The sequence below is a fragment of the Bos javanicus genome, chromosome 16 (genome assembly GCF_032452875.1).
Source record: "Bos javanicus breed banteng chromosome 16, ARS-OSU_banteng_1.0, whole genome shotgun sequence".
NCBI classification, from domain to species: Eukaryota; Metazoa; Chordata; class Mammalia; order Artiodactyla; family Bovidae; genus Bos; species Bos javanicus.
The window spans coordinates 24,808,156-24,834,405 of NC_083883.1; the positions used below are offsets into that span (position 1 = coordinate 24,808,156).

At 37.8% G+C, this 26,250-nt stretch overlaps 1 protein-coding gene across 5 annotated transcripts in view; it reads left to right on the top strand.

The window, feature by feature from the left end:
- The window catches only part of MARK1 (microtubule affinity regulating kinase 1), a 142,625-nt gene that overhangs the window by 110,880 nt on the left and 5,495 nt on the right, over window positions 1-26,250 (top strand). Inside the window, exons 8-17 of one of the 5 annotated variants that reach the window (XM_061382235.1) lie at window positions 1,193-1,429; window positions 1,517-1,636; window positions 6,884-6,983; window positions 8,019-8,131; window positions 11,139-11,292; window positions 11,598-11,791; window positions 15,294-15,394; window positions 16,850-17,014; window positions 19,481-19,735; window positions 25,832-25,876. In XM_061382235.1, the coding sequence (XP_061238219.1) occupies window positions 1,193-1,429; window positions 1,517-1,636; window positions 6,884-6,983; window positions 8,019-8,131; window positions 11,139-11,292; window positions 11,598-11,791; window positions 15,294-15,394; window positions 16,850-17,014; window positions 19,481-19,735; window positions 25,832-25,876 (1,484 nt within the window). Of the gene's footprint in view, window positions 1-1,192; window positions 1,430-1,516; window positions 1,637-2,415; window positions 2,502-6,883; window positions 6,984-8,018; window positions 8,132-11,138; window positions 11,293-11,597; window positions 11,792-15,293; window positions 15,395-16,849; window positions 17,015-19,480; window positions 19,736-25,831; window positions 25,877-26,250 lie in introns of those variants that run through there. The other 4 variants (XM_061382236.1, XM_061382237.1, XM_061382238.1 and 1 more) reach the window with 4 other exon arrangements.

The window sequence follows — 26,250 nt, forward strand, 5'->3', positions numbered from 1 at the left end:
GCTTACTCAAACTCATGACCATCAGAGTCAGCGATGCTATTCAATCATCTCATCCTCTGTCGTCCCCTTCTCCTCCTGTCTTCAGTCTTTCAAGCATCAGGGTCTTTTCCAGTGAGTCAGTTCTTTGGGTCAGGTGGCCAAAGTATTGGAATTTCAGCTTTAGCATCAGTCCTTCCAGTGAATATTCAGGGTTGATTTCCTTTAGGATTGACTGGTTGGATCTCCTTACAGTCCAAGGGACTCTCAAGAGTCTTCTCCAGCACCACAGTTTGAAAGCATCAGTTCTTCAGCACTCAGCCTTCTCTGTGGTCCAAATCTCACGTCCAAGATTACTGGAAAAACCATAGCTTTGATTATATGGACCTTTATTGGCAAAGTGACGTCTCTGCTTTTTAATACACTCTCTAGGTTTGTCATAGCTTTTCTTCCAGGTGCGTTTTACTTTCATGGCTGCAGTCACCATCTGCAGTGTTTGCAGTCCAGGAAAATAAAGTCTGTCACTGTTCCATGTTTATACACCATCTGATTGCCATGAAATGATAGTGTTAAAATTCAGTCCTATATAGATGTAATTCTGAACAGTTAGATATTGAAGTACTCTACTGGGCTTCTCAGTTTGATGTTATATTAAAAAAGTAAGACAAGAAATTAGGCGATTGAGACTGACATATATACACTATTATGTGTAAAATAGATAACTAAAGAGAACCTACTATATAGCACAGAGAACCCTACTCAGTGCGCTGTGCTGACCTAAATGGGACAGAAATCCAGAAAAGAGCAGATATATGTATGCGTATAAATGATTCACTTTGCTGTACAGCAGAAGCTAACACAGAACTGTAAAGCAACTAAACTCCAATAAGAATTAATAACAAATTTTTAAAAAGTAACTGTGAGAAAATAGATGTGTTAATTAACTAGATTATGGTAATCATTTCACAATGTTTAGGTTTATTAAATTATTGCTTTGTATACCCTTTTAAAAAGTAATGCTGTAAAGCCTAAATATATTCAATTTTTATTTGTCAATCATACCTCATTGAAGCTTGGAAAAGTTTTTAAATAATAAAAAATTCACATAATCTTAAAAAGAGAGACAAGAATACATGTTTAAGATCTGAACAATTATAATGAACATTTTATTTTATGTAGGCTCTTTACATTGTCCTTTTTATTATTTTCTTCTTAGGCTGAAAACCTTCTCCTTGATGCTGATATGAATATTAAAATTGCTGACTTTGGTTTTAGTAATGAATTTACAGTCGGGAACAAGTTGGACACATTTTGTGGAAGCCCACCTTATGCCGCTCCTGAGCTTTTCCAAGGGAAGAAGTATGATGGGCCTGAAGTGGACGTGTGGAGCCTCGGCGTCATTCTCTACACGTTAGTCAGTGGCTCCTTGCCTTTTGACGGCCAGAATTTAAAGGTATTGGCTAAATTCGATATTAATGTTCTATCCCCAATCACCTTGATTTCATCAGCCAGCAGTAAATGCTTTCTTTTTCTTTCTAAGGAACTGCGGGAGCGGGTCTTACGAGGGAAGTACCGTATTCCCTTCTATATGTCCACAGACTGTGAAAACCTTTTGAAGAAATTATTAGTGCTGAATCCAATTAAGAGAGGCAGCTTAGAAGTAAGTAATTTTTTCCACCCTATATTTAAAGTTTGACAATTAAAATATTCGAGGAAGTGACCCGTGTGTTTTTAGTAAAATTGCCGGATCATCTCATTTGTCTTTTGTTCAAGCTAGAGAAAGTCACATGATGCTTTCACTACTCAAAAGTTGTGCAGTGGGTTTCTCTAGAGATTCTCATTTCTTCTTCATCCTGCAATGAAGTATTCGAACAACATCAAAATAGGGATAAGATTGACTTAGTTGAAGAAGAAGGAAAACCTAACCTTGTATTTAGGAAGTACAGATATTTCAAGGATGAAAGAAGATAGTGAAATTTGAATCCAGTGAATACTCCATGACTGTATCTGATAGTAAAATATTCAGTATAACCCTCTCAACATCAGTACGAAAAATTTGATATATTTAATAACTAGAGCATGTTGGAAACAGGTATTTCATTTCTTACCACACTGTTTTGTTGCCTAATACATTCCATATATGTGAGATATTTATAATAGTAGGTGCTATTATAAAAGTATTAAGTATGTTGCACCCACTGATGTCAGAGGCTCATGTAACCAAAAAGATCTAATATTTTCTCCTTCTGGTGCTGTAATCTGAACAACTTATTAAGTATTTTGCCCATCTGTTTTCAAGAATATTTTCACCTGTACTAAAGTAATTTCAGAGATTCAGCATGTATTGTTCTCTGGTACTTTTTTGTCTTCATTTATTTGCCTTAATAGATAGGGTAGAAAATTCAGAGAATTAACCTCATTTAAACTGTACTTTTTTAGTGTAGCAATGGGGCTTTCTGACACGGACTCCATGCTGGTTAGGAGACAGCCTTATAGTGAGCCATCCGTGTGTACAGAGCTCTCAGGTTAGTTTGGGCTTTGTAACTTTATTACCACAGTACTTTTCACTGAAAGATACAGTATGTTTGGATGGAAGTTAAGGGATGGTGGCTTCCACTGGGAAGTTAAATGCTTTATATCAGTGAATCAGTCATCAGATGTTTTTTACTGAATTATTTGTTTAAATGTGATTAGTTCCTTCCTATAATTTTTTTCTGTTTTTTTTTTTTTTCCTTTGGGGGTCAAGCAACATGTTAATAATGTTTTAATAGATAAATCTATGCAGTAAAAAAGCCCACTTTCATATTACTGCTCTTCTAAACTTACTTTCAACCATTATAATAGAAAATTAAGTGAAATAGTTAAAATTGTGGACACTCATCAGTTCTAAAATTTTATAGGGACAAAAAACTTCTCTTAATCCTGCTTTGTGACCCATTTTTATCACTGGAGTCAAATTTATATGCATGTCATAATAAAAAAAAATCTCCAGAGTTGAGGCATCAGCTCAGCTAATCAGCAGAGCAAAAAGACCAACAAAAATTATTTAAGGGGAATAGATGTTAAAATCTCTGTGTACAGTTGATAAGATGTACTTGATGTCTTAACGATGATTCATTTACAGTAATGGCCAAATATTTAACTCTTTTATCCTTAACATTAAAATGTGAAGGATTACAGTATTAGAATTCTCTGAGTAGAATTAAAAATCCAAATTATTATTATGAAAACATTTGCTCATCAGAAGTTCAACTTGATGTATTTGAGTATAGTCTGAAACCTCCTGTTTCAGCTTATCAAAACTGCATTTTCCAGCTATGGAACCATGAGTCTACATTGGAAATGCTACCATAATATTGCAGATATCACTATACAAAGGCTGTTCTGCTTCACAATCCCCAGAACTGACTTTCCAGAGAAACCTGATACCAATTTAAATAAAAGATTTCTTTTCCCAAATCTTAAGAAACTCCCTTAGAAATAACAATGATGTTAAAAATTGTATTAGTCTTCACTTTTATTTTCAGATGAACTTTATTGTCAACTTTGCAATTAAAATAAATCTATGAACTTTTAAAAACAGCCATTTTCAAAACACCAGTCTGCAGTATGTAAACAAATTTTTATACAGTAATGTTTTCATGTCATATTGCCTTCTTTTTTTTTTTTAACTTAAACATTTATAGTTTGTACTCTTTGCTTTATCATGAGAATGATCTCCTTCCCTTTATGTATCAAAGTTAAACTGTTTTCTTGTTTGTTGCATATTTGAACTGTTTTCATTGTTTTTGCTAAAATTAATGTGATAAACTTTTTTCCTTCGGGATATATGCTTAGATAAATACTCTATGCCCATAGTTTCTGAGTCAGAAGGTAATAAGCAGTTTGCTAGGTCCTGTGTAGCATTGCCAAAAGATTGTATGTGACCTAAAGCACTTGAGGGTATCTGTTCCCCACAGCTTGTTTCTGTATTGGATAGAATAATTTCTAGTAATTGGTGTCTTTATGGTAGTAATACAGTCATAATCACCTTAATTTGTGTTTCTTTCATTAGAGATGATACTCAGTGTTTTTAATGAATAGGTTAAGGGTGCTTCTTCATGTCTAAGCTCTCTGTATCCCTTTAACTGCTTGACTGAGGGAGTCTGGTTAATCAGCTTTATAGACTTATATCAACTTTGTACATTTTGATATGAAATATTTCCCAATTCCCATTTTTTTTTTTAAATGGAACTTGATGTATTATTTTTCAGTGTTATTTGAGTATCGTGAATTACTGAGTAAACGCTAGTCTTTCCTGACTATATAATTTGCTAATATTAAAATTTGATTTAAAGAATCTTGATTCAAATAATCTGCTTATTGTCTTATTAAACTTCTTATTTAACTTACACACCTTCCTGTTGCTTCTTAGATGTGACTATGTATTTCTTAGGGCCTTATAAGTTATGTGCCTTAATCCTCCATGAGAACAAGATTAATGAAATTGATTTCATATTATCCTTGCTTGACCTTTGATTGTTTCTAGATCTAAATAGTTATATAGCTTTCTTAGGCTGTGTATATGAATGCTTTCAGCTCTTCCTAATTGGGATCATAATGGGAGAGACAGGATCACACATGATTTTAAAAGAATTTGTGTTTCATGCTGTGTACTTTTTTCCCCCTATTTATTAGAATATTGGTATGTCTGAATTTTTTTTTTTAGAAAGAAGATGAAAAACTCTTCTGCTGTCTCATCTTTGTATATTTTCTTTAATTTTTCCAGCCCTTAACCAAAATGTTTAAAATAATAACAGTTTGAGTCTAAAGCAAAGCGCTTCCTTACTGCTTTTTCTCTGTCATTTTTAGTCCTCAAGAAGTATTTTTCTACTTTTAACATTTTTTTCAGCTAAGATAATTTTAAAAATCTTGCTTGTGTCTGCCTGGTACAAGTGGTAGTAAAGCAAAAAAACAATAATAAAAACCATTTTTGAAATGAAAATTTCTGAGTACAAATTCGGATGCATATGGGGTATACTTTACAAAGGCTAAAACGATTTAAGAAATATTATTTTCATCTGGCCAATCTAAAGTCCATAGTCTTTTAATGTGTGGACCTCTGTGTAGGGTTGTTTTTTTTTTTTTTAATTTGTTTATTTGTTTAATTCTTCATAATTCTGTGTCCATTATTTTGCTAGAGTTTCTCAGCAAGTAGTCGTCTCCGTTCACTGGCAGTGATGGCTAAAGTAAACTTTCTTCAGTTTCGGAGTCTTGTTTGTCCTCTTGTTTCTTGTGTTGAGGTATCTGAAATGAAATCTGAAATGGATTAGTTTGTTCACCTGGTCTAGTGCAGTGTATTGGCCATTGAACAATAGCTCCCTATTGCTCCTTCCTCCTAACGCAGGCAGACAGCATTCTACTTCCTGTTTCTATGAGTTTTATTTAAAACCATCCTTTATATAAGTAGATCCTTTAAATAAAGGATTAAAATCCTTTAAATAAAGCATGATTCTACTTATATAAAGGATCTACTTAAAGGATCCTTTATATAAGTAGAATCATCCAGTGTTTGTTTTCCTGTGATTGGCTAATTTTTCTTAACAGTGTCCTCAGAGGTCATCCACACTATAGCATATGGCAGAATTCCCTTTTTTTCTAAGGGTAACACTTCACTGTATGTGCATATCTCATTTTCTTTATCCATCCATCAGACATTTAGACTCTTTCTACATCTTGGCTATTGTGAATAATGTTGCAATGAACATGGGTATGAAATAGCTCTTCAAGATCCTGTTTTCAGTTACTTTGGATATATACCTAGAAGTGGGATTGCTGGATCAGATAGTTGTTCTGTTTTTAGTATATTAAGGAGCCTCCATACTATTTACCATAGTAACAATACCATTTTACAGTCACACCAACAGTGCACAACAGTTTCAGTTTCTTCATATTCTCACCAACACTTGTTATTTTCTTTTTTTTTTTTGACAGTTGTCATCCTAACAGATATGAGGTGATATCTCACTGTGATTTTGATTCCCCTGATGATCAGTAATGTTGAGCCTCTTATCACATGCTTATTGGCTACTTAAAAATATTCTTTGGAGATATACCTATACAGGTCCTTTGCCCATTTTTTATTTTGTGCAATTTTTTGTTGTTATCGAGTTGTAGAAGTTGTTTATATATTCTGAGTATTAACCCCTTATGTGATATATAGTTTGCCAATAGTTTCCTCGTTCCATAGACTGCCTCTCCCAGGTTGCTTTTTAACAGCCCAGGGTTGACTGTTGTTTGAGTGTTGGCTTAAATTTGACTCTGGTAATGCACACCAGTGCCTGTTTTCACACTGATTCTTAATAATTCCTAGTTCTAGGTTTAAATCTTAACTGTCCTTTCTTCCCATATTCTCTAAGCTATCATCATTGACTAACCCTGATTTCCATCTCCTATGATCTCTTCTTTCCTAATGTTTTAGTGAGGATTTTAAAATATAGCAGATGATTTTAAAATCAGCACAGTAGATATTTGGTAGAAGACCAGGAGAAAAATCTCTTCATTATTCTTAACTATAAAAATACGAAGCAGAAGTTAAAATCCGTAGGTTTTTATGTTAAAATTTTCAAATGTGAAAATACTCCTTTTAGAGGAACATAGGCAGCAGGCAGTGTATTTTGAGTCAGTTCATTTGGTGAGTGTGCAGGATGATGGGTATAGTTGTCATAAGATATATTAATACAAGTATGTCTCAGGCCTATACCTTCTGTTGGCCTGCTAATTAAACTAGAAACAGTAACTTTAGTTTGAAAATGTCACATGATTCTTGTTGATCAAACTAGCAAATTTCACATTTACTAAAATATGAGCTAATATAAGTGGTTGAATGTCCTGATTGGCCAAACATAATGTAGAGTTTATTTCCTAGCAAATAATGAAAGATCGGTGGATGAATGTTGGTCATGAAGAAGAAGAACTAAAGCCATATGCTGAGCCTGAACCAGATTTCAATGACACAAAAAGAATAGGTAAGCATTTAAGTATTGTGAGAGGTGCTGTCCTCCCTAGGCTAAAAGTCAGAGTCCTTTAGTCTACCAAAATTGCGTTTCAAATGTAAATGGGAAGGAGTTTTTATTTGAAAAATGCTTACGTTGTCATCTTTTCTTTCTGCAGATATACGCTAAACATTGAAAAATTCAAGTTCCTTAGTTTGTTCTCATACATTATAATCTAAAACATTTGTTGGCAACAGTGATATAAAAACGGAAACAATGTAAATAAGCCTCATTCTTTTCTTTCAACAGTTCCTAACAAGAGGAATGACTGATTTAAGAATCAGCACTGTTCAGACTGATAAATGTCAGCAAAATATAGCACGTATTTTAACCAAAAATACAGAGGCACTGAGTTAGCAGGAGGAGCACTTTGGTCCCCTCTTGGTTTCCACTAACTCAGCAGGGTCCATCCTCCACACCCAGTCAGTGTCCGCTTCGAACCTCCTCCCTCTTCCTTCTCAAAGCCATCAGAAACTCATAACTGAGTCACCTCAGCCATGCTCCTGTCTTGCTTGAGGGCAAAATGGCAAAGGAGGAGCATTTGAGGGAGTTAGAAATCTGATCAGAACTGTGGAATTCAAGCCTTCCAAAGAATTAACCTGCCTACAGTTCAGAAAACAAATTTGTCAAGCAATGAGAGAAACTGCTCCATGAGTGGCTGAGTATGTGTTGCAAGAGAGAGAAGATATTCTGTGTATGTCACAGACAGATAGTATGTCTATCTGGACAAAGGAACTCAGCTCAGTAATGTGCTAGGCAGAGAGAAATGGAGTAGGCTTGGGAGTATATTGGCTCATGAGAGTGTTTCTGCCTGAAAAATTGGGGATGTGCAGTATCTAACTACACAGAGTCTGTATATTAGTAGTCCAGAAGTTTTTATATTATAGTTACACTTTAAAATGTTAGAACTTAGTTTTCATATCTAATGTGGACAAACTTGCCCATTTTTGTTGGTTTGTTTACTAAAACTTGTTTTTCGAAATTTTGCATTTTGTTTTTTATTTCTAGATATCATGATCACCATGGGTTTTGTACGAGATGAGATAAATGATGCCTTAATAAATCAGAAATATGATGAAGTCATGGCTACTTATATTCTTTTAGGTAGAAAACCACCTGAAGTAAGTTTTTCACCTTTTCACATTAATGTGAATTATTTTTTAAGCTAAGTTACAGCTTAAGCATAGATATAATATCAGCAAATATATTCTAGGTGGTATGAAAAAAATATAAAAACACTAACAATCTTATCTATTAGAATTCAAAATTCACAGTGCTAAGTTATGAACTAATCTTATTTCTAAACACGAAGAGATTGTTTCGAAAGAGTAGGCATAGTATCTTGCTTAGCTCTGAGAGGCCCCGTTCAGTCAGGTCCTTGAGAACAGCGTCCCCCAAATGCAAGAGCCCTTCCAAAGGCAACATGGTTATTCCAGGTGCACAGAATACACAATAACTGAAACAAAGGGACATACAGCATTTAAAATGAAATATAGGTGGGAACCCAGGAAAAAGTCATCTTGTGATATGTTTTGCCTTGTAGTGGATCAAGTGTTTTTATACATCAATCGGGAAGTCTCAGGACCAGTCGAGATCTATCTTAGGGAGAGAGAGAGTAAAGAAGTCACTATGCCAGTGGTTATTGAACCATAAAAGCAAATGATCCTTTGGGTCAGCAAATATAAAGGTATAAATTGAGAGTCAAGAATAGCCCAGAGCTTTGACAGTTGGTGGGAGGCATTTTGTAGAATAGGATTAAATTATTTATAAGTAGATAGTAACTATTAGTGAATCAGTACATTCAGCTGATATTTATTGTACCTGCTCCATTCCAGAAATTATGCCACATACTGGAATAGAAAGATTAGAAGGTCTGTGATCTCTGGTTGCTCTCAGTGTGGAGGGGAGGGAATCAGTCCATAGTGTGGTACGGTGTGGGATATGCTCTGAGGAGAGGTTGCACAGGAAACTCTGGGATGTAAGAGGACAGACACCCACAGCAAGCCAAGGCAGAATTTACAGTGTTTGATAACCTGTTGGAAATGAGAGAGAAGGGACCCTCAGACTTGTAGTGTAGGTGACTGGTTTTGTTAGACGTATTTGTCAAGATAGGAAAAGAGTGAATCTCAGGGGGAAGATGGGAGGCTTGTTCAGTTCGGGGTGGTTGAATTTGAACTTCCTGTTGGTTGGAGCTGTTCAGTAGTCATTTGGATATAAAGATCTGGATCTGAAGGGAATGAGTTGAATAGCATTAATAGATTTGTGAGTTGTCATCAGAGGACCACTTAGTAATGTGCCAGGAACTGTTTTAAGGACTTTACTTTTTAAATTCATCTAATCCTCTCAGGTAGGTACTGTTACAGCAGAGGAAAGGGATCTTCAGTAGAAATGCTAAGAGCTGGGGCAGTGGTGTCAGAGAAGCCAAGCCAAGAGAATTTTAAGAAGTGGGAAATATAAATAATTATTTCTAAAGACTTCAACCTGTTTTTACTTAGATTTTAGATGTTACTCCTGAGATCTTTAATTTTCCTATTAATGTAAGTTTTATAAGCATACAACCTAGCCCATGCATGAATTAAAATGAAGTTTGAATTGCATTGATATAAATTAGTAAACCTACTATAAGTAGCAAGAGCCTTAGCTTTGGAACCAGGGTCATTGGGTTTGAACTCCTACCCATCCCCTACCCTAGCACAGCCACTATCAAGCTGTGTGACTTAGGCAATTTACTTAATTTCTCTGTGCTTCAGTTTCCTGGTCTATAAAATGAGGATGTAATGGCATCCTAAAGGAGATCAGTCCTGGGTGTTCATTGGTAGGACTGATGCTGAAGTTGAAACTCCAGTACTTTGGCCACCTAATGCAAAGAGCTGACTCATTTGAAAAGACCCTGATGCTGGGAAAGATTGAAGGCAGGAGGAGAAGGGGACGACAGAGGATGAGATGGTTGGATGGCATCACCGTTTCAAAGGACATGGGTTTGGGTGGACTCCGGGAGTTGGTGATGGACAGGGAGGCCTGGCATGCTGCAGTTCATGGGGTCACAAAGAGTCAGACACGACTGAGCGACTGAACTGAATGGTACCTGTGTCTTAGCATCACTGAAAGCGTTTAGATGAATTAATACTTCTCAAGTCCTCAGAACACTTTCTGGCACATTACTATGTCCTTTGTGTTAGCTGTCGTCTTTTAAAATTTTCATTATTAGTATTACTCTGCTCTTTATCATTAGCAGCTTTGCATATTAGATTTCCCATTAGAAAGCCAGTGATTCAGTCAGAAGTTACTGGCAACAAAATACTTTGGTGTTATAGAGAGAAGGATAGTGTATCAATCCCCAGTTTACCATGCTTAGTTCTAAGAAATTTCTGAGTCACAGCCAATAAACCACATTTTTTGTTCTGTGAATGTGGTGGAGAAAGCTAAACAAAACAAAAAATATATGTGTGTATGAAGTAAAAATTTTAGATTTCACCCTAAGTTTGAATCCCAACTATACCTGAGTTTGAATCCCAAAGATGTCTCTTGAATCTCTTAACCTCAATTTTTACATCTAAAAAGTGCAGGTTAATAGATCATAGGCTTGCTGTAATGATTAAAGAAAGTAACACATACAGAAACTTTAGCATGGCAGCTGAGTGAAGTCACTCAGTTGTGTCCGACTCTTTGCGACAGCATGGACTGTAGCCTACCAGGCTCCTCCAGGCAAGAGTACTGGAGTGGGTTGCCATTTCCTTCTCCAGGGGATCTTCCCGACCCAGGGATCGAGCCCAGTCTCCCGTATTGTAGGCAGACCCTACAGCCTACAGGGAAGTCCACCAGGGAAGTCCTCCAGCATGGCAGCTAGTATATAATAACCATTCAAGAATTGGTAGCTGTTATTTGGACCCAGAAGGACCCAAAGCCATTTGATCAAGATAACAGAAGATGACATGTTCTTGTGGGAGGATGTTCTAGCTGGTCCTCTCCCTTCCTGTTTGCCAAGTTTCAGTTCTGTATCCAAACTTTATTTTCTTATTTCTGATTGCTCCTTGTATGACTTGGAATAAATTGGAAAATCAAGAGTGTATTTTGTTTCTGTGAACTTGTTTTGTTTTAAAATGCTGGTCGTCTTTCTTCTTCATATAGTTTGAAGGGGGTGAATCGTTATCCAGTGGAAACTTGTGTCAGAGGTCCCGGCCCAGCAGTGACTTAAACAACAGCACCCTGCAGTCCCCTGCTCACCTGAAGGTCCAGCGGAGCATCTCGGCAAACCAGAAGCAACGACGCTTTAGTGATCATGGTGGGGGAGAGTCAAATAAGTGCAAAGACAAACCAAGTCTGCCCAAACTTGCATTTTTTGTTAAGCATTATACAGTTCACTTGTTTATGTCCTTGTGTCATCCCCAGTTATCACAGATTTATATTACTGAATGATTAATATAATCCTGTTTTCAGGGGCTGACCTAATTTTTGTAATCAAGTTTAATCTTAGCTCAAAGTGTAAAGTATGCAAACAAAGATTATTTTTAATACAAAAGTTTCTGTTTGTGAGAAGAAAATATGTCAGTTGTTTTTCAGTTAATTTTGCTTTTTTAAAAATTACAGCTGGTCCATCCATTCCTCCTGCTGTATCATACACCAAAAGGCCTCAGGCTAACAGCGTGGAAAGTGAACAGAAAGAGGATTGGGACAAAGATGTGGCTCGTAAACTTGGCAGCACAACAGTTGGATCAAAAAGTGAAATGACTGCAAGCCCTCTTGTAGGGCCAGAAAGAAAAAAGTCTTCAACTATTCCAAGTGTGAGTAATTATTCTGGCATATTGCAATATGCTGTAGTTATTTATTGTTGAAATTTTTTATTTAAAGGTTAAAATTTTTTTTCAAGTTTCAAAATTTAAAGTGAATCATACATTTAAAGAACATGCAAAGGGGGCCAAGCTTCTAATAAATGTAGTTTAAGAATGAAAAAATATGAATTCTTTAAATAACATTTACCTTATCACAAGGAAAGTACATTAAACTTTCCTGCCTCAGTTTTCATGTTTGTAATATTTACTTGATAGTATATTTCATTGGTGCATTTAATTTTACGTTTACAAATAAGCTGTTCAGTGAAGGCAGACTATAGCAATAATTAATTTACAGAGTTAATTCACATTATCTGCTTAAAACAGAAAACTATAGAAATTAGATAATGAGAGCTGGAAGATAGATTGAGACATCTACCTTAAGATCTTACCTTAGCAGCAAAGAATGAAGAGAAAATATAAAGGAAAGCCAAGATGTACAAAGGATAGAAGTAGAATTAGTATCATTTAGGAGGTGTGAGTTTAGAAAGGAAAAGGGGCAAAATGAAGGGGAAGAAATATTTGAAGAAATAATAACTAAAAAAAGTGATGGAAAACTTCATATTAAAAGGACTCAAAAGGCATACAGAAGACAGAAGGAAAACTTATTCCTGGGCTCATTAAAGTGGGATATATGGATACCAAAAACAAAGAGGAAAAACTTTAAAGGTTTCAGAATGAGACAGGAGGTGACCTAAAAAGGAACAAGATGCACACTGACATCAGATTTCTCAACATGGATGCAGGAGATAAATGGATAAAAAATATTTTTTTTTCTAAAGTATCAAAAGCACATTGAACCCAGAATTTTATACCCAACCAAACTGTCATATAAATGTCAGTCATTTCAGTTCAGTTGCTCAGTCATGTCTGACTCTTTGCAACCCCATATGTAAAGAAGAATATTCTCATGACTAAAGTATTTCAACTCTTGTGATACAATGACCCACTTGAAAACATTGCTGTCTGAGCAAGTATTCTTATAGGAAGAGAAAGGTATCTACAATACTCTGTAAAATATATGGAAGTTGAAAGCAATTGGCTAACTTATTACAGTATGTATCGTGATAACATACACAAAAAAGAAGAAAACAATAATGAAAATTCAGAATCAAAATTTTGGACAATACCAGGAAGTGAAGATAGGGATAGAAATTAAAGGAAAAAGCATATGCCTTAAAAGGGAAGATGGGAGGGAGGTTTAGGAAATCAGTACAGTCAGCCCTTGATTTCCATCTGTGACTGGTTGAATCTGTGGACAGGGGACCTGTGGATACACAGAGGGCTGACTATACTCAGTCATTTTATATGAAAGACTTGAGCTTCCACAGATCATGGAATCTGCAAGGGTCCTGGAGCTAATCCCCATTGAATAACAAGAGACACCTGTAGCAGTAAGCAAAAATGAGTTCAGAAACGTAAGGACAAAAAATATAAGAACAAAAAATGTATAACTTTTAAGCCAATAGAAGAAAAAAAAAAGTGATTTAGCTTATGGAAAGTAGGGAAGGAGAGAAAAAAGAAAAAAGCAATTTAAATAGAAACATGAAATAAGGTACCAGAAAGCCTAACATAATCGTAATTGTAAATGGGTTAAACTCCCCAGTACCTATTGTTTTATACATGTAATGGAAACCATATGTTTTAAAAATATGTGGTGTGATCATTACCTTTGGTCTATGAAATAGCTATATATAACCACTTTAAGAATTAATGGATATAGCCACTTACATTCCAGCTGATCTGTTTGGAAATGATGTAACTACAGTAGGGTTTAATATATTTTTATAAGCAGTTTTTCAGATAAATCACTTCCTCTTACTTACATATCAACTAGAAGATGGTTGCCAGAGTGTCATCACCTCATATAACAGAAAGAAATAATTTCACCTTTTATTGCATGCTGTTCTGCTGTGTACCTGTCATTTCAACTCAGCTTGGTCTCATTTTCCATAAATATACTCAGCGATTTCCACCCGTCTCTATGTGGTGCTCTTGCTTAAAGTTCCTCCTCACATTATGAAAATCGCATTTCTGTAGATCATTTCGAGTCCTGCCTTCCGCCTGGAGCCTCCTGTAACTGAATACTCTAAAATTACCTTATCAGCCTTTCTGATCACCGGACCACATTATGTAGCTCTTAGTTAAATGCTGCCTTGCATTGTTCACTGTTGTTTCCCCACATTTATGTCCTGTTATATACCAGCACACTTGCTTCCTCAGAATCACTAGTGGTCACGTGCATAGTGGGTGTCCAAAGCACAATTTTTTTCATTTAAAGAAGGCATTGGCTTAAATTCAGATTTACTATGCCACACTTATTTTTTTTTAACATAAGCCAAAAGATTCTGATTGAGAAATTTTTCTCGTGGCCACTTAGTATTAGCGTCAATGGCATGAAAGGGACAAGCCCAGGGAAGCAGCCTGTGGCAGCACAGACTCAGAAGGCTGAGTTTTGAAGAAGTGCTTCACCTGTCACACTTTGAAAAGGAAAGCGGTGTTAACTGAAGACAGCCAGAAACGTTTAAGAGGTCTCTAAAGGGGAGGTATGGTAGCATATCCAACAATGAGTTTATTCAACATTAGATTTTTGTTTAAAATTAGGTTACTCGTGTGACAATTCAGCCAAGACAGTGAAATGATCAAAGATGGATTCTTAAGTTGCTACATTTGGTTCCCATGGGATAATTTTACAGACTTCTAGTAATCTCTTTATAGTTTTATAGTTTCCCAGGATTTTTTTCCTCCTTTCTATTATTTCCAGGATTTTTCCTCTAAATTTTTAATTTCCAGTTAATTTCCTCTTAAATTTTAATCTTCAGTTAAACCTCCTCAGTAGTCTCTAAAAGCAAAGTAAGGAATAATTACATGTTCAAAAATTAGGGATTTATTAGTTAAAAGAAAACACTGTATATCTATGTAGTTGGAAAGAGGAAATATTCCCCTGGGTGGCACAGCACACGTTTTGGTCTCTTCACATGGCCAGTGGCTATGAGGGTTTCCCAAGCAGGTGCAGAATGGACACCCACAGGCTTCCGAGTGGCCTTCCACTGTCAGGGCCCCAGGGTTCCTGTTTGGGATGATAACTTAGTGTGGAGCTAAGTGACACTTAGTGCGGGGCTGTCGCTGGTGCATGGTCCCCTCAAGCTACCTGTGCACCGCCCCCATCACCAGCATACAGAGGCATGAATAAAGCCCAGCTCTTTTGTTGCTTCCAAACAACTGCTTCTGCAGGACAGTCAGCTAAAAAACGGTGAGGCACTTGCCATGCTCTGCCTTTTACTCCTTCAAGAGAGAGGTGGGAGGTAGAGCTTATTAATATAAGATTCTGATAAGTTAAAATTCCACCATGGATTTTTCTGGAGTTACTTGCCGTTTGAATTCATTTCTTTGACTTTCCACAGCTGCAGCTAGAATTTTTTAATGTGTGTCTTTTTTTTTCCCCTCCTTAAAGAACAATGTGTATCCTGGAGGTAGCATGGCAAGAAGGAATACGTATGTCTGTGAAAGAACCACAGATCGATACACAGCGTTGCAAAACGGGAAAGACAGCAGGTAACTGTCACCATGCAGGTAGGACTGCCATTGTCATCGCTTTGCGTTAGTAGTGCTCTTGGTACAACTCCTGTAGCTGAACACGTGAAGAGGAAAGGAAACAATCGCTAGTTAGATGGCAGCCAGCCGTGCTTCCTAAGGCACCTCCTTATGTTTAGCAGAATGGAGCAGTGGAAGAATATTTAGGGAAAATAGGAGGTAACTCTCTTAATCTACGATTTTCTAAATGAAATCCAATAGTAAATAGTTCCCTATAGCAAAACCTATCACAGTGTCCTAATCTTATCTTCATTACTTGAATCTTGTTTTTTTATAAAAAGTATTTATTTTTATTTACTTATTTGACTATACCGGGTCCTAGTGGTGGCATGTGGGATCTTAGTTCCCTGACCAAGGATCGAACCTGAGATCCCAGCATTGGGAGCTTGGAATTTTAGCCACTGGATCACGAGGGAAGTCCTGACTCTTACTCTATTATACCTCTTCTGCTTCCTTCTTACCTTCTCCCTTCCCACCCACCCTGTACAAATACGGGAATTATATACGAATTATATATGAATCATTATATATGAATACAGAAGACTGTGTTTCCCTTCCTCTAAAGAAATGTGGCCATCTCAACTGATCATTGAGACCCCACTGTTCTCAGATCTCAGAGTGTTTTATTTCAAATAATGATAAATCATGTTTTATTATTTAAAAAATTTGACTTCTTTTCATCGTGAGTTGTAAGGACTGCTCATCAGTAGATCACAAAATGACAGAGTTTATTGTAATAAATTCTGTTTAGTTCCATCCCTAGTCATTTTAGTAGACTTGACAGACCATTCTTACACTTGTTTCCTCTCAGTTAATAGGCACTTAAAGTAAACGTTACTATGAGGCATACAAAGGTAAATGAATCTTCCTTGGACATAAGAGCCTTTAGGCTAGAGAGGTTGTCAGGAATTGATTTCTATTTTACTCTTTTCCCTTTACTAAATCTTAATCTGCAGCTCCTTTAATCTGTAGCAGTTTAACCTAAAACTGAGCTAAAAGCATTTTGATGATGTTTCAAGAGAGGGGATTTTTGCTACAGTTATGAATTCTTATTGAATAGTGGGCAGTGAGCCACATCAACACATCACTCCAAACTGTGCTTTTTTTTTTTTTTTGGAAAGTGTGAGGTGTCTCTGGTCATAATTATTTTACCCATAAAAATAATGTTATAGGTATCAGATTCACATATAGAGAACAAGAGTGTGTGAAATCTTTTCCATGGAAGGTGGTGATAAATTCACCCTGTACACTTTTAAAAATATTGTTGTTAGTCAGTAATAATACCATTGTTGTTGATTTAAGTGTTTGTCATGAAAGATATTAGACTTTTTAAAATCTAATTCTTAAATTTTAGTAAACTACAGCTTTTCTTCTTTTTATATCTCCATGGTCTTCTCAACCGGCTTACGTTGAAAGCCTTACAGAGATGTCCGCGAGCAGCATGTCCTCTGCAGGCTCCGCCGTGGCCTCCGCTGTGCCCTCAGCACGACCCCGCCACCAGAAGTCCATGTCCGCTTCCGGCCATCCTATTAAAGTCACACTGCCAACCATTAAAGACAGCTCTGAAGCTTACAGGCCCGGGTAACATCCTGGTTGCATTTCGTTTGTCATTAAGAGTTTTTAAAAAATATAGCACCATATAAAAATACCTGATAGCCATCACATTTTAAGAGCTTTTTTGAAAAGACTCAGTGTATAGGGCAGAGGTAAAGTTAATTGTAACATAAACTTGCTACATCCTCCAGCTGTTATCAGAAATGTTGCTTATAATTTAAGTCATTTTCTAGAGGAATTTTCTTCAAGGATTTTGTTTTAAACCCATCCATGAAATAAAGGGTTGTTCCTAATTTATCATTTAAATAAATTGAATTTTTATGGTTTAAAAACAAACAGAAACATTCCAACCCACAAGACTGGGGGTTGAGACCTGATTAATCTTCTTGGCTCCAGCCAGTCACTGGTACTTAAGAACTTTTAATTTTCCTATCAGAGAAACAAATAATCTCGAAGATCCCTTTCAGTTATAAAGCTAAATTATTTTCTGGTATTTCTGCATGTTAAGAATTCTCAAATTCAAAAACATGTTTGATAGCTTTGTTAATCATATTGTTGGTATCTGGTAGCATTTACTGTCACAAAGGAGTGAATTGTAAATAGGAAATAAGCCTTCAATTCAAAGCCTTTTGATAAACAATAAAATTTGTGTTCCACATTGCTGACTGGTTTAAGAGAACAGTGGAGGGACAAAAAATTGCATGCAATGCCCCTTGTTTGGTATTCCTGATACTGAATTCCAGTATCAGGAATATATATATATATATATATGATATATGTCTTTATATCCCTGTTTCAGTAATTTTTTTTTTCTTAATACATATATTTTATTGAAGTATAGTTGACTTAAAATGTTTCAGGTGCACAGCAAGGTGATTCAGTTATACATCAGTTCAGTTCAGTTCATTTCAGTCGCTCAGTCATGTCTGACTCTTTGCGACCCCATGAATCAAAGCACGCCAGGCCTCCCTGTCCATCACCAACTCCCGGAGTTCACTCAAACTCATGTGCATCAAGTCGGTGATGCCATCCAGCCATCTCATCCTCTGTCGTCCCCTTCTCCTCCTGCCCTCAATCCCTCCCAGCATCAGAGTCTTTTCCAATGAGTCAGCTCTTCGCATGAGGTGGCCAAAGTACTGGAGTTTCAGCTTTAGCATCATTCCTTCCAAAGAACACCCAGGACTGATCTCCTTTAGGATGGACTGGTGGGATCTCCTTGCAGTCCAAGGGACTCTCAGGAGTCTTCTCCAACACCACAGTTCAAAAGCATCAGTTCTTCGGCACTCAGCTTTCTTCACAGTCCAACTCTCACATCCATACATGACCACTGGAAAAACCATAGCCTTGACTAGACGGACCTTTGTTGGCAAAGTAATGTCTCTGCTTTTCAATATGCTATCTAGATTGGTCATAACTTTCCAAGGAGTAACCGTCTTTTAATTTCATGGCTGCAATCACCATCTGCAGTGATTTTTAGAGCCCCAAAAAATAAAGTCTGACACTGTTTCCACTGTTTCCCCATGTTTCCCCATCTATTTCCCATGAAGTGATGGGACCAGATGCCATGATCTTCGTTTTCTGAATGTTGAGCTGTAAGCCAACTTTTTCACTCTCCTCTTTCACTTTCAAGAGGCTTTTTAATTCGTCTTCACTTTCTGCCATAAGGGTGGTGCCATCTGCATATCTGAGGTTATTAATATTTCTCCCAACAATCTTGATTCCAGCTTGTGCTTCTTCCAGCCCAGCGTTTCTCATGATGTACTCTGCATAGAAGTTAAATAAGCAGGGTGACAATATACAGCCTTGACATACTCCTTTTCCTGTTTGAAACCAGTCTGTTGTTCCATGTCCAGTTCTAACTGTTGCTTCCTTACTGCCTATAGGTTTCTCAAGAGGCAGGTCAGGTGGTCTGGTATTCCCATCTCTTTCAGAATTTTCCACAGTTTAGTGTGATCCATATACACATATTAATTTTGAAATTATTTTCCATTATAGGTTATTACAAGATACTATAGTTTCTTCTGCTATTCAATAAATGTTTGTTGCTTGTTGTGTTATCTATTTTTTAAATTAGAAATCTAGCATTCTATTCATACCAAGTCAAACAAATTGAATCAAAATATCATAAATTTTTTAGTTAGGCAAAACTTCAATAGGTTTTTTAAAATATATGTATCATACATATTATTTTTATATAGGTATGCAAAAGCTTTTCTACTATGCTTGATGAAGGCTTGAGAAAGAACATCAAAAAAAAGATGGAGAAATTGCTTCAGTACTTTCTTAATCTTCAGTAACGAAATTTTTATAAAAGGCATTTAGTCTGAAATGATAGTGTCTCAGTAATTACAGTGAACACATGCATCACATCTGTCACCAGAACGACTAGAACAGGGCCGATTAAAAGTAGCCATGGCAACTTTCTAACAGTTTTTAGCATCAGCAAAACTGTTCTCCGTGGTTACCCTGTGTAACGCATCTTCTGTGTCTCAGCAGCACAACCCAGCGCGTGCCCGCTGCGTCGCCATCTGCTCACAGTATTAGCGCCTCGACGCCCGACCGCACCCGCTTCCCCCGCGGCAGCTCCAGCCGCAGCACCTTCCACGGGGAGCAGCTGCGCGAGCGCCGCAGCGCCGCCTACAACGGGCCGCCCGCCTCCCCGTCTCACGAGCCGGGGGCCTTCGCGCACGCCAGGAGGGGCACGTCCACTGGTATAATAAGCAAAATAACGTCCAAATTCGTCCGCAGGTCAGTACCAACGCACAGTTTTGTTTCTTTTAGGGAGTAACGGATGTTTGCTTTTTTTTTTTTTTCTTTCACCTCTACAGTGATTTTTTTCCAAAATGGGTTTATAACATTTCATTAAGACATGCTCTTTTTACAGAAACTTGAAGAAAAAGATCATGGAGGACATAGTCTTTTTCCTTAAGGAAAAAAAAAAAAAAAAGAACAAAATGAGAATTTAAAAATTCTGTAAAATAGAGCAGGAGGAACATAACTTGACATAAAAAAATGTGTGTTCTAACAAAAAATGTTCCCTAGTTAAAAGCCTCTGTTTAGAAAAAGGAATTAAATGTGACTACATTTGTCCTTCAAATGGTACTTAAGAATACTTTTAAATCGCTCACTAATGACACACATACACATGTAGTCCCCCTTTTATTCTGACTTATAGAAAGCCTATAATGTGCTGGAGTCATAGATATTACTTATGTAATTTAACATCGTAAAATCTTAACATCAGCACAGTAAACACAAAAGGAATACAAGTGTAGTAATCTAATTCAGTAATATTGTGAAATTGTACTCCTTTCTAAAAAGTAACGTAAGTATATAATACCCGGTGATTCTACGAGCGCCACACGTAGTGCAGGTTGATGTAAGTTAGTCCACCATCAGGTCCTGCTAAAGGCCCACGAAAGTCCCGTATGTACAAAGCTCTGTGCTCAGTGCTGAGCAAGTTTCAAAAATGAAGAGACAGCATCTGTGCCCTCAAGATTCAGTCCCAAAAGGAGCAGACTGTCTGCCACCGGCCACAGTACAGAATGAGCCGTGAATGGAAAGAGACGTGTGGGCGAGGTCCTGAGGGCTCCCACTAGGGAAGAAGTTAAATCTCCATACTGGGTAGTTATTTGAGCAAATAAGAAGTTATGGGTAAGAAACTATTATACTTATTATAAAAAATATTACTTAAATACTTAATTTTCAATGTTTTTAGTGTTCCTAGGATTTCAGAGAGCGGGTGTAGAAAAGAGAAGCAGTGTCTATAGTCTCTTCCCTTTTTGTGGAACTGTATATAGACTCTATTCATGGATTGGTTTGCCCAAGATCACGCAGCTGCATTTGTAACTTTAAATACCCTTATGCAAAGTCAGTTTCTAACCATATCAGACAGTGATTTTGTACCATTTGGGCGGTTACGACACCACAGTGATAAAGACCTGAAAGCTCCCCAGCAGTCACCACGACCGTGGAAAGTGCTGGGTGACCCTCTGTGGGGCACCAGTTAGATTATCAGTAGTTGGCATTTGACTGGCAATTTAAATCCATTTCTAAAAACAGTACTTGTTCTTATGGTTAAGCCAGAATTGATTTTAAAGTGAAGGAAAATAGATTTTGAGTTTAATGCTTGATTACTAATTATACATTAAGTATCATGCAAAATATTTCTATTTGCAATAAAATTTAGATCAGAGAGAGAAACATACTAAGGAACACTGGACAAGAAGTCAGGACCAGCTGTCAGAGCCGGAACATGCCTTAGAGATCATCATTGGGAGGTTAGGATGGAGATTGTCATGTAGGCGTTCAGCAAAGGTGGACACCTCCCGTGGGCCAGGCTCTCATCCAGGTGCTGTTGCTACAGCCCCTCCTTTCTTGGCAGTTCCTGATTGTCTTGTGACCCCCCCCATACTGCTGAAACCTTTTCCTCCCTTGGCCTTCTGCCTTCTTGGGCCCCCTGTCCCTTCTGAGGCTCTTTGCTGGTTCTTTTAGGTCCCCCTGCCCTTCACCCATTGTCTTACCTGGTTCTCCTTACTCTTGGTGATCTCATTCAGGCCCATGCCATTAAATTCCATCATATGTTAACAGTCTCAGTTTATATTTTTAAGCCAGACCGCTCTTCTGAAGGACAATCTTGTATCCAGTTGTCTACTCAGCCTTTCCACCTGGTTGTGAAATAGACTCTCCAACAGAACCTGTCCAGGATTCAGCTCTTGCTTCTCTTCCCCAAACCTGTGCCTCCCTCAGCCTGTGCCGTTTTAGGTCATGGCGACACTGTCCTTCCGGTTGCTGCGGACCCTGAGCCTGGATTATCCTTGCCTCCTCCTCCTCTCTTCATCCCACACGTCATTCCGTGAGCAGTTGTTTTGGCGCTGCCTTCACAGCATTTCCAGGATTTAGCGGCGTCCAGCCCTCCCAGCACTGCCTCCACGGTCTCAGTCACTGTATGTCTTCCACCTCCTCACAGGTGCCCTAGCTTCTGCCCTTGTCCTATTCTGTCCTCAGCAATGTAAGTCCTTGATGTAAAATCCTCAGCTTGCTTTTTGTCTCATTCAGAATACAATTTAGAGCCCTCCCAGTGGCCTCCGTAGTCTGGCCACCCTTTCCTGCTCTGACTCCATCTTCTCCACTCCTCCCCTTTCCCCGCCAGCCTTTCAGGGCCCCCAACTGTCCTTGAGCGCACCAGGCATACCCGTTCAGGATTTCGTACTCCCCTGACACCTGCGTGGCTGGCTTCTACACCTCATTCAGGTCTTTACTGGGCTGTCACTCCCTCTTCCTGCTTTATTTTTCTCCACAGCACTTGATACTATGTGAAATAGTGGATTTCCTTGACTTAATTGTTTGTCATGTGTCTCTCCCAAAAAGACACTCTTTGTGAGAACAGGGGCTTGTGGTTGGTTTGCTCTGTTCTACGCTGAATCTCCTGCCGAAGAGTGAATGCTTCCTCTGACGTGTGGTGTAGCATTCAGTAGATGTTTATCGCATGAGTAGATGAATAATGTGGAAGACAGTTTAAAAAGTAAAGAAAGTTATTAAACATTCTGATAAGTGCTCTGAAGGAAACGGGTCCTAAAAGAGAGGACAAGGTTGAGGGAATAAGAGTGCTCAGAGCCAGCCTGCGGGGGGTGCTAGTGTGAAAGTTTCTCAGGTTCCACCATGCCCTTATCCCTGTTTGAACAATGTCATTTAGTAGAGGCTTTGAGGGGGCAGAGAGAAAGAAGCGAGGGAGGAGGTTGTTTGCTGTTGTTTGTCAGAAATTAGAGGGTGTTGTGTTTTTTTCTGCTATGCTGGGTCCTTTGTGCAGGCTTTCTCTAGTTGGGGCTAGCGGGGAAGACTCTTCTTTGCGGTGTGCGGGCTTCTCCCTGCAGTGGCTTCTCTTGTTGCAGAGCACAGGCTCTAGGGCACCTGGGCTTCAGTAGTTGCAGCAAGTGGGCTCAATAGCTGTGGCTCGTGGGCTGTAGAGTTGGGGCTTGTTAGTTGTGGTGCAACAGCTTAGTTGCTCCAAGGCATGTGAAATTTCAGGCCGGGGACTGAGCCCATGTCCCTTGCATTGGCAAGTGGATTCTTATCCACTTACCACCAGGGAAGTCCAATAGGGTTTTTTAATGTCTTGACTTTTAACATATTTTAATTAATTCTGGATTTGGTTAGAGAAGAGAAAAAATGCTCAGTTCTGCTCTGAAGTCACTTGTCACCCTATGAACAGTTTTGGCTTTACAAATATATTTGTGTTCACAACAGTGCCATAAGGGTAGCATTTTGTGGCTCAAGGTGGGGCCATCTAATTCTGCTTCAGATGACTTAATGCAGGAAGACAGGCAAGAATGAATTTCCATCCCAGGGATGAACCCACTGAGCTCTTTAGCAACAGACAGACTGGACATGCAGCTGATCTTTATGCATTTGCAGCCTGTTGAGCTTTGGGTGTTGGAGGCTTGGCGATAAACTAGGTAACTTTTTCAGTGGCTTATTTAATATTCTCAACTCAACTGTCAAGTTATCATCCTTCCCGCTTGTCTTCTTAAGCTTGTCCTGGGCTCAAGCCCGGCCTTTCTCTGTGTTCCCTTTGGCTTCCTCACCTCACTCTACCTAAAGCTGGAAGAAATGGAGCGACACGCTGACACCTCCGTGGGATCCACACCACACCCCATGTGCTGGGGGCAGGGCTGGCACATGCCCAACTCACAAGCCAAGACACCTCACAGGTTCAGGAACCAACTCAGTCGATGTGCTACTAAAGCCTTTAAAAGATGGGGGATAAAAATAGGATGTTACAGGGAAAAAGTAAAGGAATTTGGATTATTAAGCTTTAAGAAAAGAAGAATACAGAATAGTTCAGAGTTAATCATTCATGTATTTTAAAACCATTATCACAAAGAAGAAGCCAGCTGGTAGTTCTCCTTGGCCAGTAAGAAGCTGGACGCCAGAATGACCACATGAAAGAGTTGTTTTCTGGGCTTAAGAAAGAACTTTCTAAGTAAAGTGATTTACACTAGACTAATCCATCAGGGGAGGACGTAGACGTTCTATTTCCAAGTGTCTAGAATGATTTGTTTTGAAGGAGTTCTGTATACCTATTGTATAGACTGGAGATTATATCAAACCTCATAGTTCTTATATAGGGAATAACCTGATTAGTTCAGCTGATTATATATAAGGTATGTGGCTTTTTTAAACTTCTAAATATTGGAGAACCGTGCCACACACACCGCATGTGCTGTTACAGCCAGCTGCACTTCTCTATCCCCAGGTGCCTCCCTCCATGGCTGCTTGGAGCTGACTTATGCACTATTTGAAACCATTGCCAACTAGCAGAAGTTCTTCCAGTCGATGTCTTTGTGGCATCCAGGCAGGCACGAACAGGATATGGGAAATGATGTGACGAGTCAGTTGCAAATAGTTAGCTGCAAGGGAAGTAGGGCCTAAGGTGTGTTTCATTCCTGATGCTTACAGTTGGGCAGCAGTCTGCCAGCCGTAGAAAAGTCCAGTGCAACATAGATCCCTTCCTGTTAAAGGAATTTTATCTTAGCAGCAGGAATCAGCAGCATTATTATCTTTCTTGCCCAGTTGAAAGACTGCCCCTCAGTATCTATCAGTATATCTACATGTAACTCAAACTGCACACTTCATTTGGGCCTCCTCAAAAATGTGTTGTATTTCAGTGTGCTGTAGTAAAAATAGGTTTGTGTAAATAGCTTTGAACTTTTGTTATACTTCCCAAGGAAGATGCCAGTTATTAAAAATAGAAATTTAAGAAAACCTGTTTGAATGTGAGAGTACATCTTATTATCCTTTTTAATTCAGATAGGAAAATGGTTTTTACCTAATACATCTGTCACGAAATTCCTATAGTTAAAGACCCTGAGAAGTATATAAGGCATTCATATTTTAACCAGTTGAAGTTTTAGAGCTTGTTGTACTGATACACGACATTGTTACTAATTTGAGGGATGAGGAAAGTGGTACTGATTTTATTCCTGTTGCATTCATTTTACATAAATAATGTTTCTGGAATGGTTAAAACATTAAGAAAATGTTAACTTAAGGGTTCAAGTTGTTGATTTTTCCCAGCTATTTACTGTTTTGCTATCACAAGTCATCTCAGTATATTTCAGCTGGTTTATAACTTGATACTCCTGTGTAGATAATTACCTTTGAATATGACAAATTACATTCAACAAAAGAACAGTTAGTGGAGTTTTTCTGGTTTTATTTCACAGGTGGATATCCAGGTAAGATCAGTGTTTCTTTTAAGATTGAATTCATGTTTTTAGACTCATCTGCTTGGATAGGCTGTTTGGTGTGCTGTAATATTTTATCATGTGCATGAATCATTAGCATAACTTCTGAAATAAGTTACTTGCATATTTAAAAACTAGTATTTATTTTCAGAAATACTTATATGCTGAGCTTTATTTCTCACTACAAGGTTAATTTATATTTTTCTGAATTGAGCGACTACTCCAGTTATGGGTAATAACCATTATGAAGTTAAATCTTGCTGCTGATAATTATTAAATAGTTTTAACTTTAGATTGAACTAAAAGTGAAAAGATAAATTATGACTTTAAAGTCACAGCTGGAAATTGGAAGATTACGTAAAAATCCTAAACCATCACTTAGCATGTCCTCTCTGACAATACCCAGTAGACGCTCAATAAATGATAGTCAAGTGTGGTTATGATGAAAAATATAAGTGATATTAGACTGACTAGTAATAGAGATCTTCATGCTAGAAATTTGCTCAACAAGTTAATTTTAAAATCATTTTAGATACAGGTTTTCTTGGTAATTTTTTTCACTTTTATCATTAAATCTCAACCTTCACTTTGTTTTGAGGGATCCAAGTGAAGGCGAAGCCAGTGGCAGAGCCGACACCTCAAGGTGAGGAGCCACTATTAATACTTCGCTGCTAGGTCCCTGTGTGTGAAGACGTTCTTTTGAAATACTTAACAGCACTTAATAAACATGGAGAGAACTAATAACTAGATAGAATGTGCATTTATAGTTTTTATATTGGTATGGGTTTTCCTAATGTTGCCTAGTATTTATTATTAACTTTGTTTGTGTTTCCTAAACATTATTTTGAACTGTATGCCTTATAGCCTTTCTGTCCTATTAAAAAACATGTCTTAAACATGCAGAAGAATTAATAGATTAAAATGTACCGATCCTTTTCTCACAAAAACGATGTAAATAAAATTAATCAAATAACCCAGAACATTGAGGTAACCAAATACATAGGAAGCTGTGATACT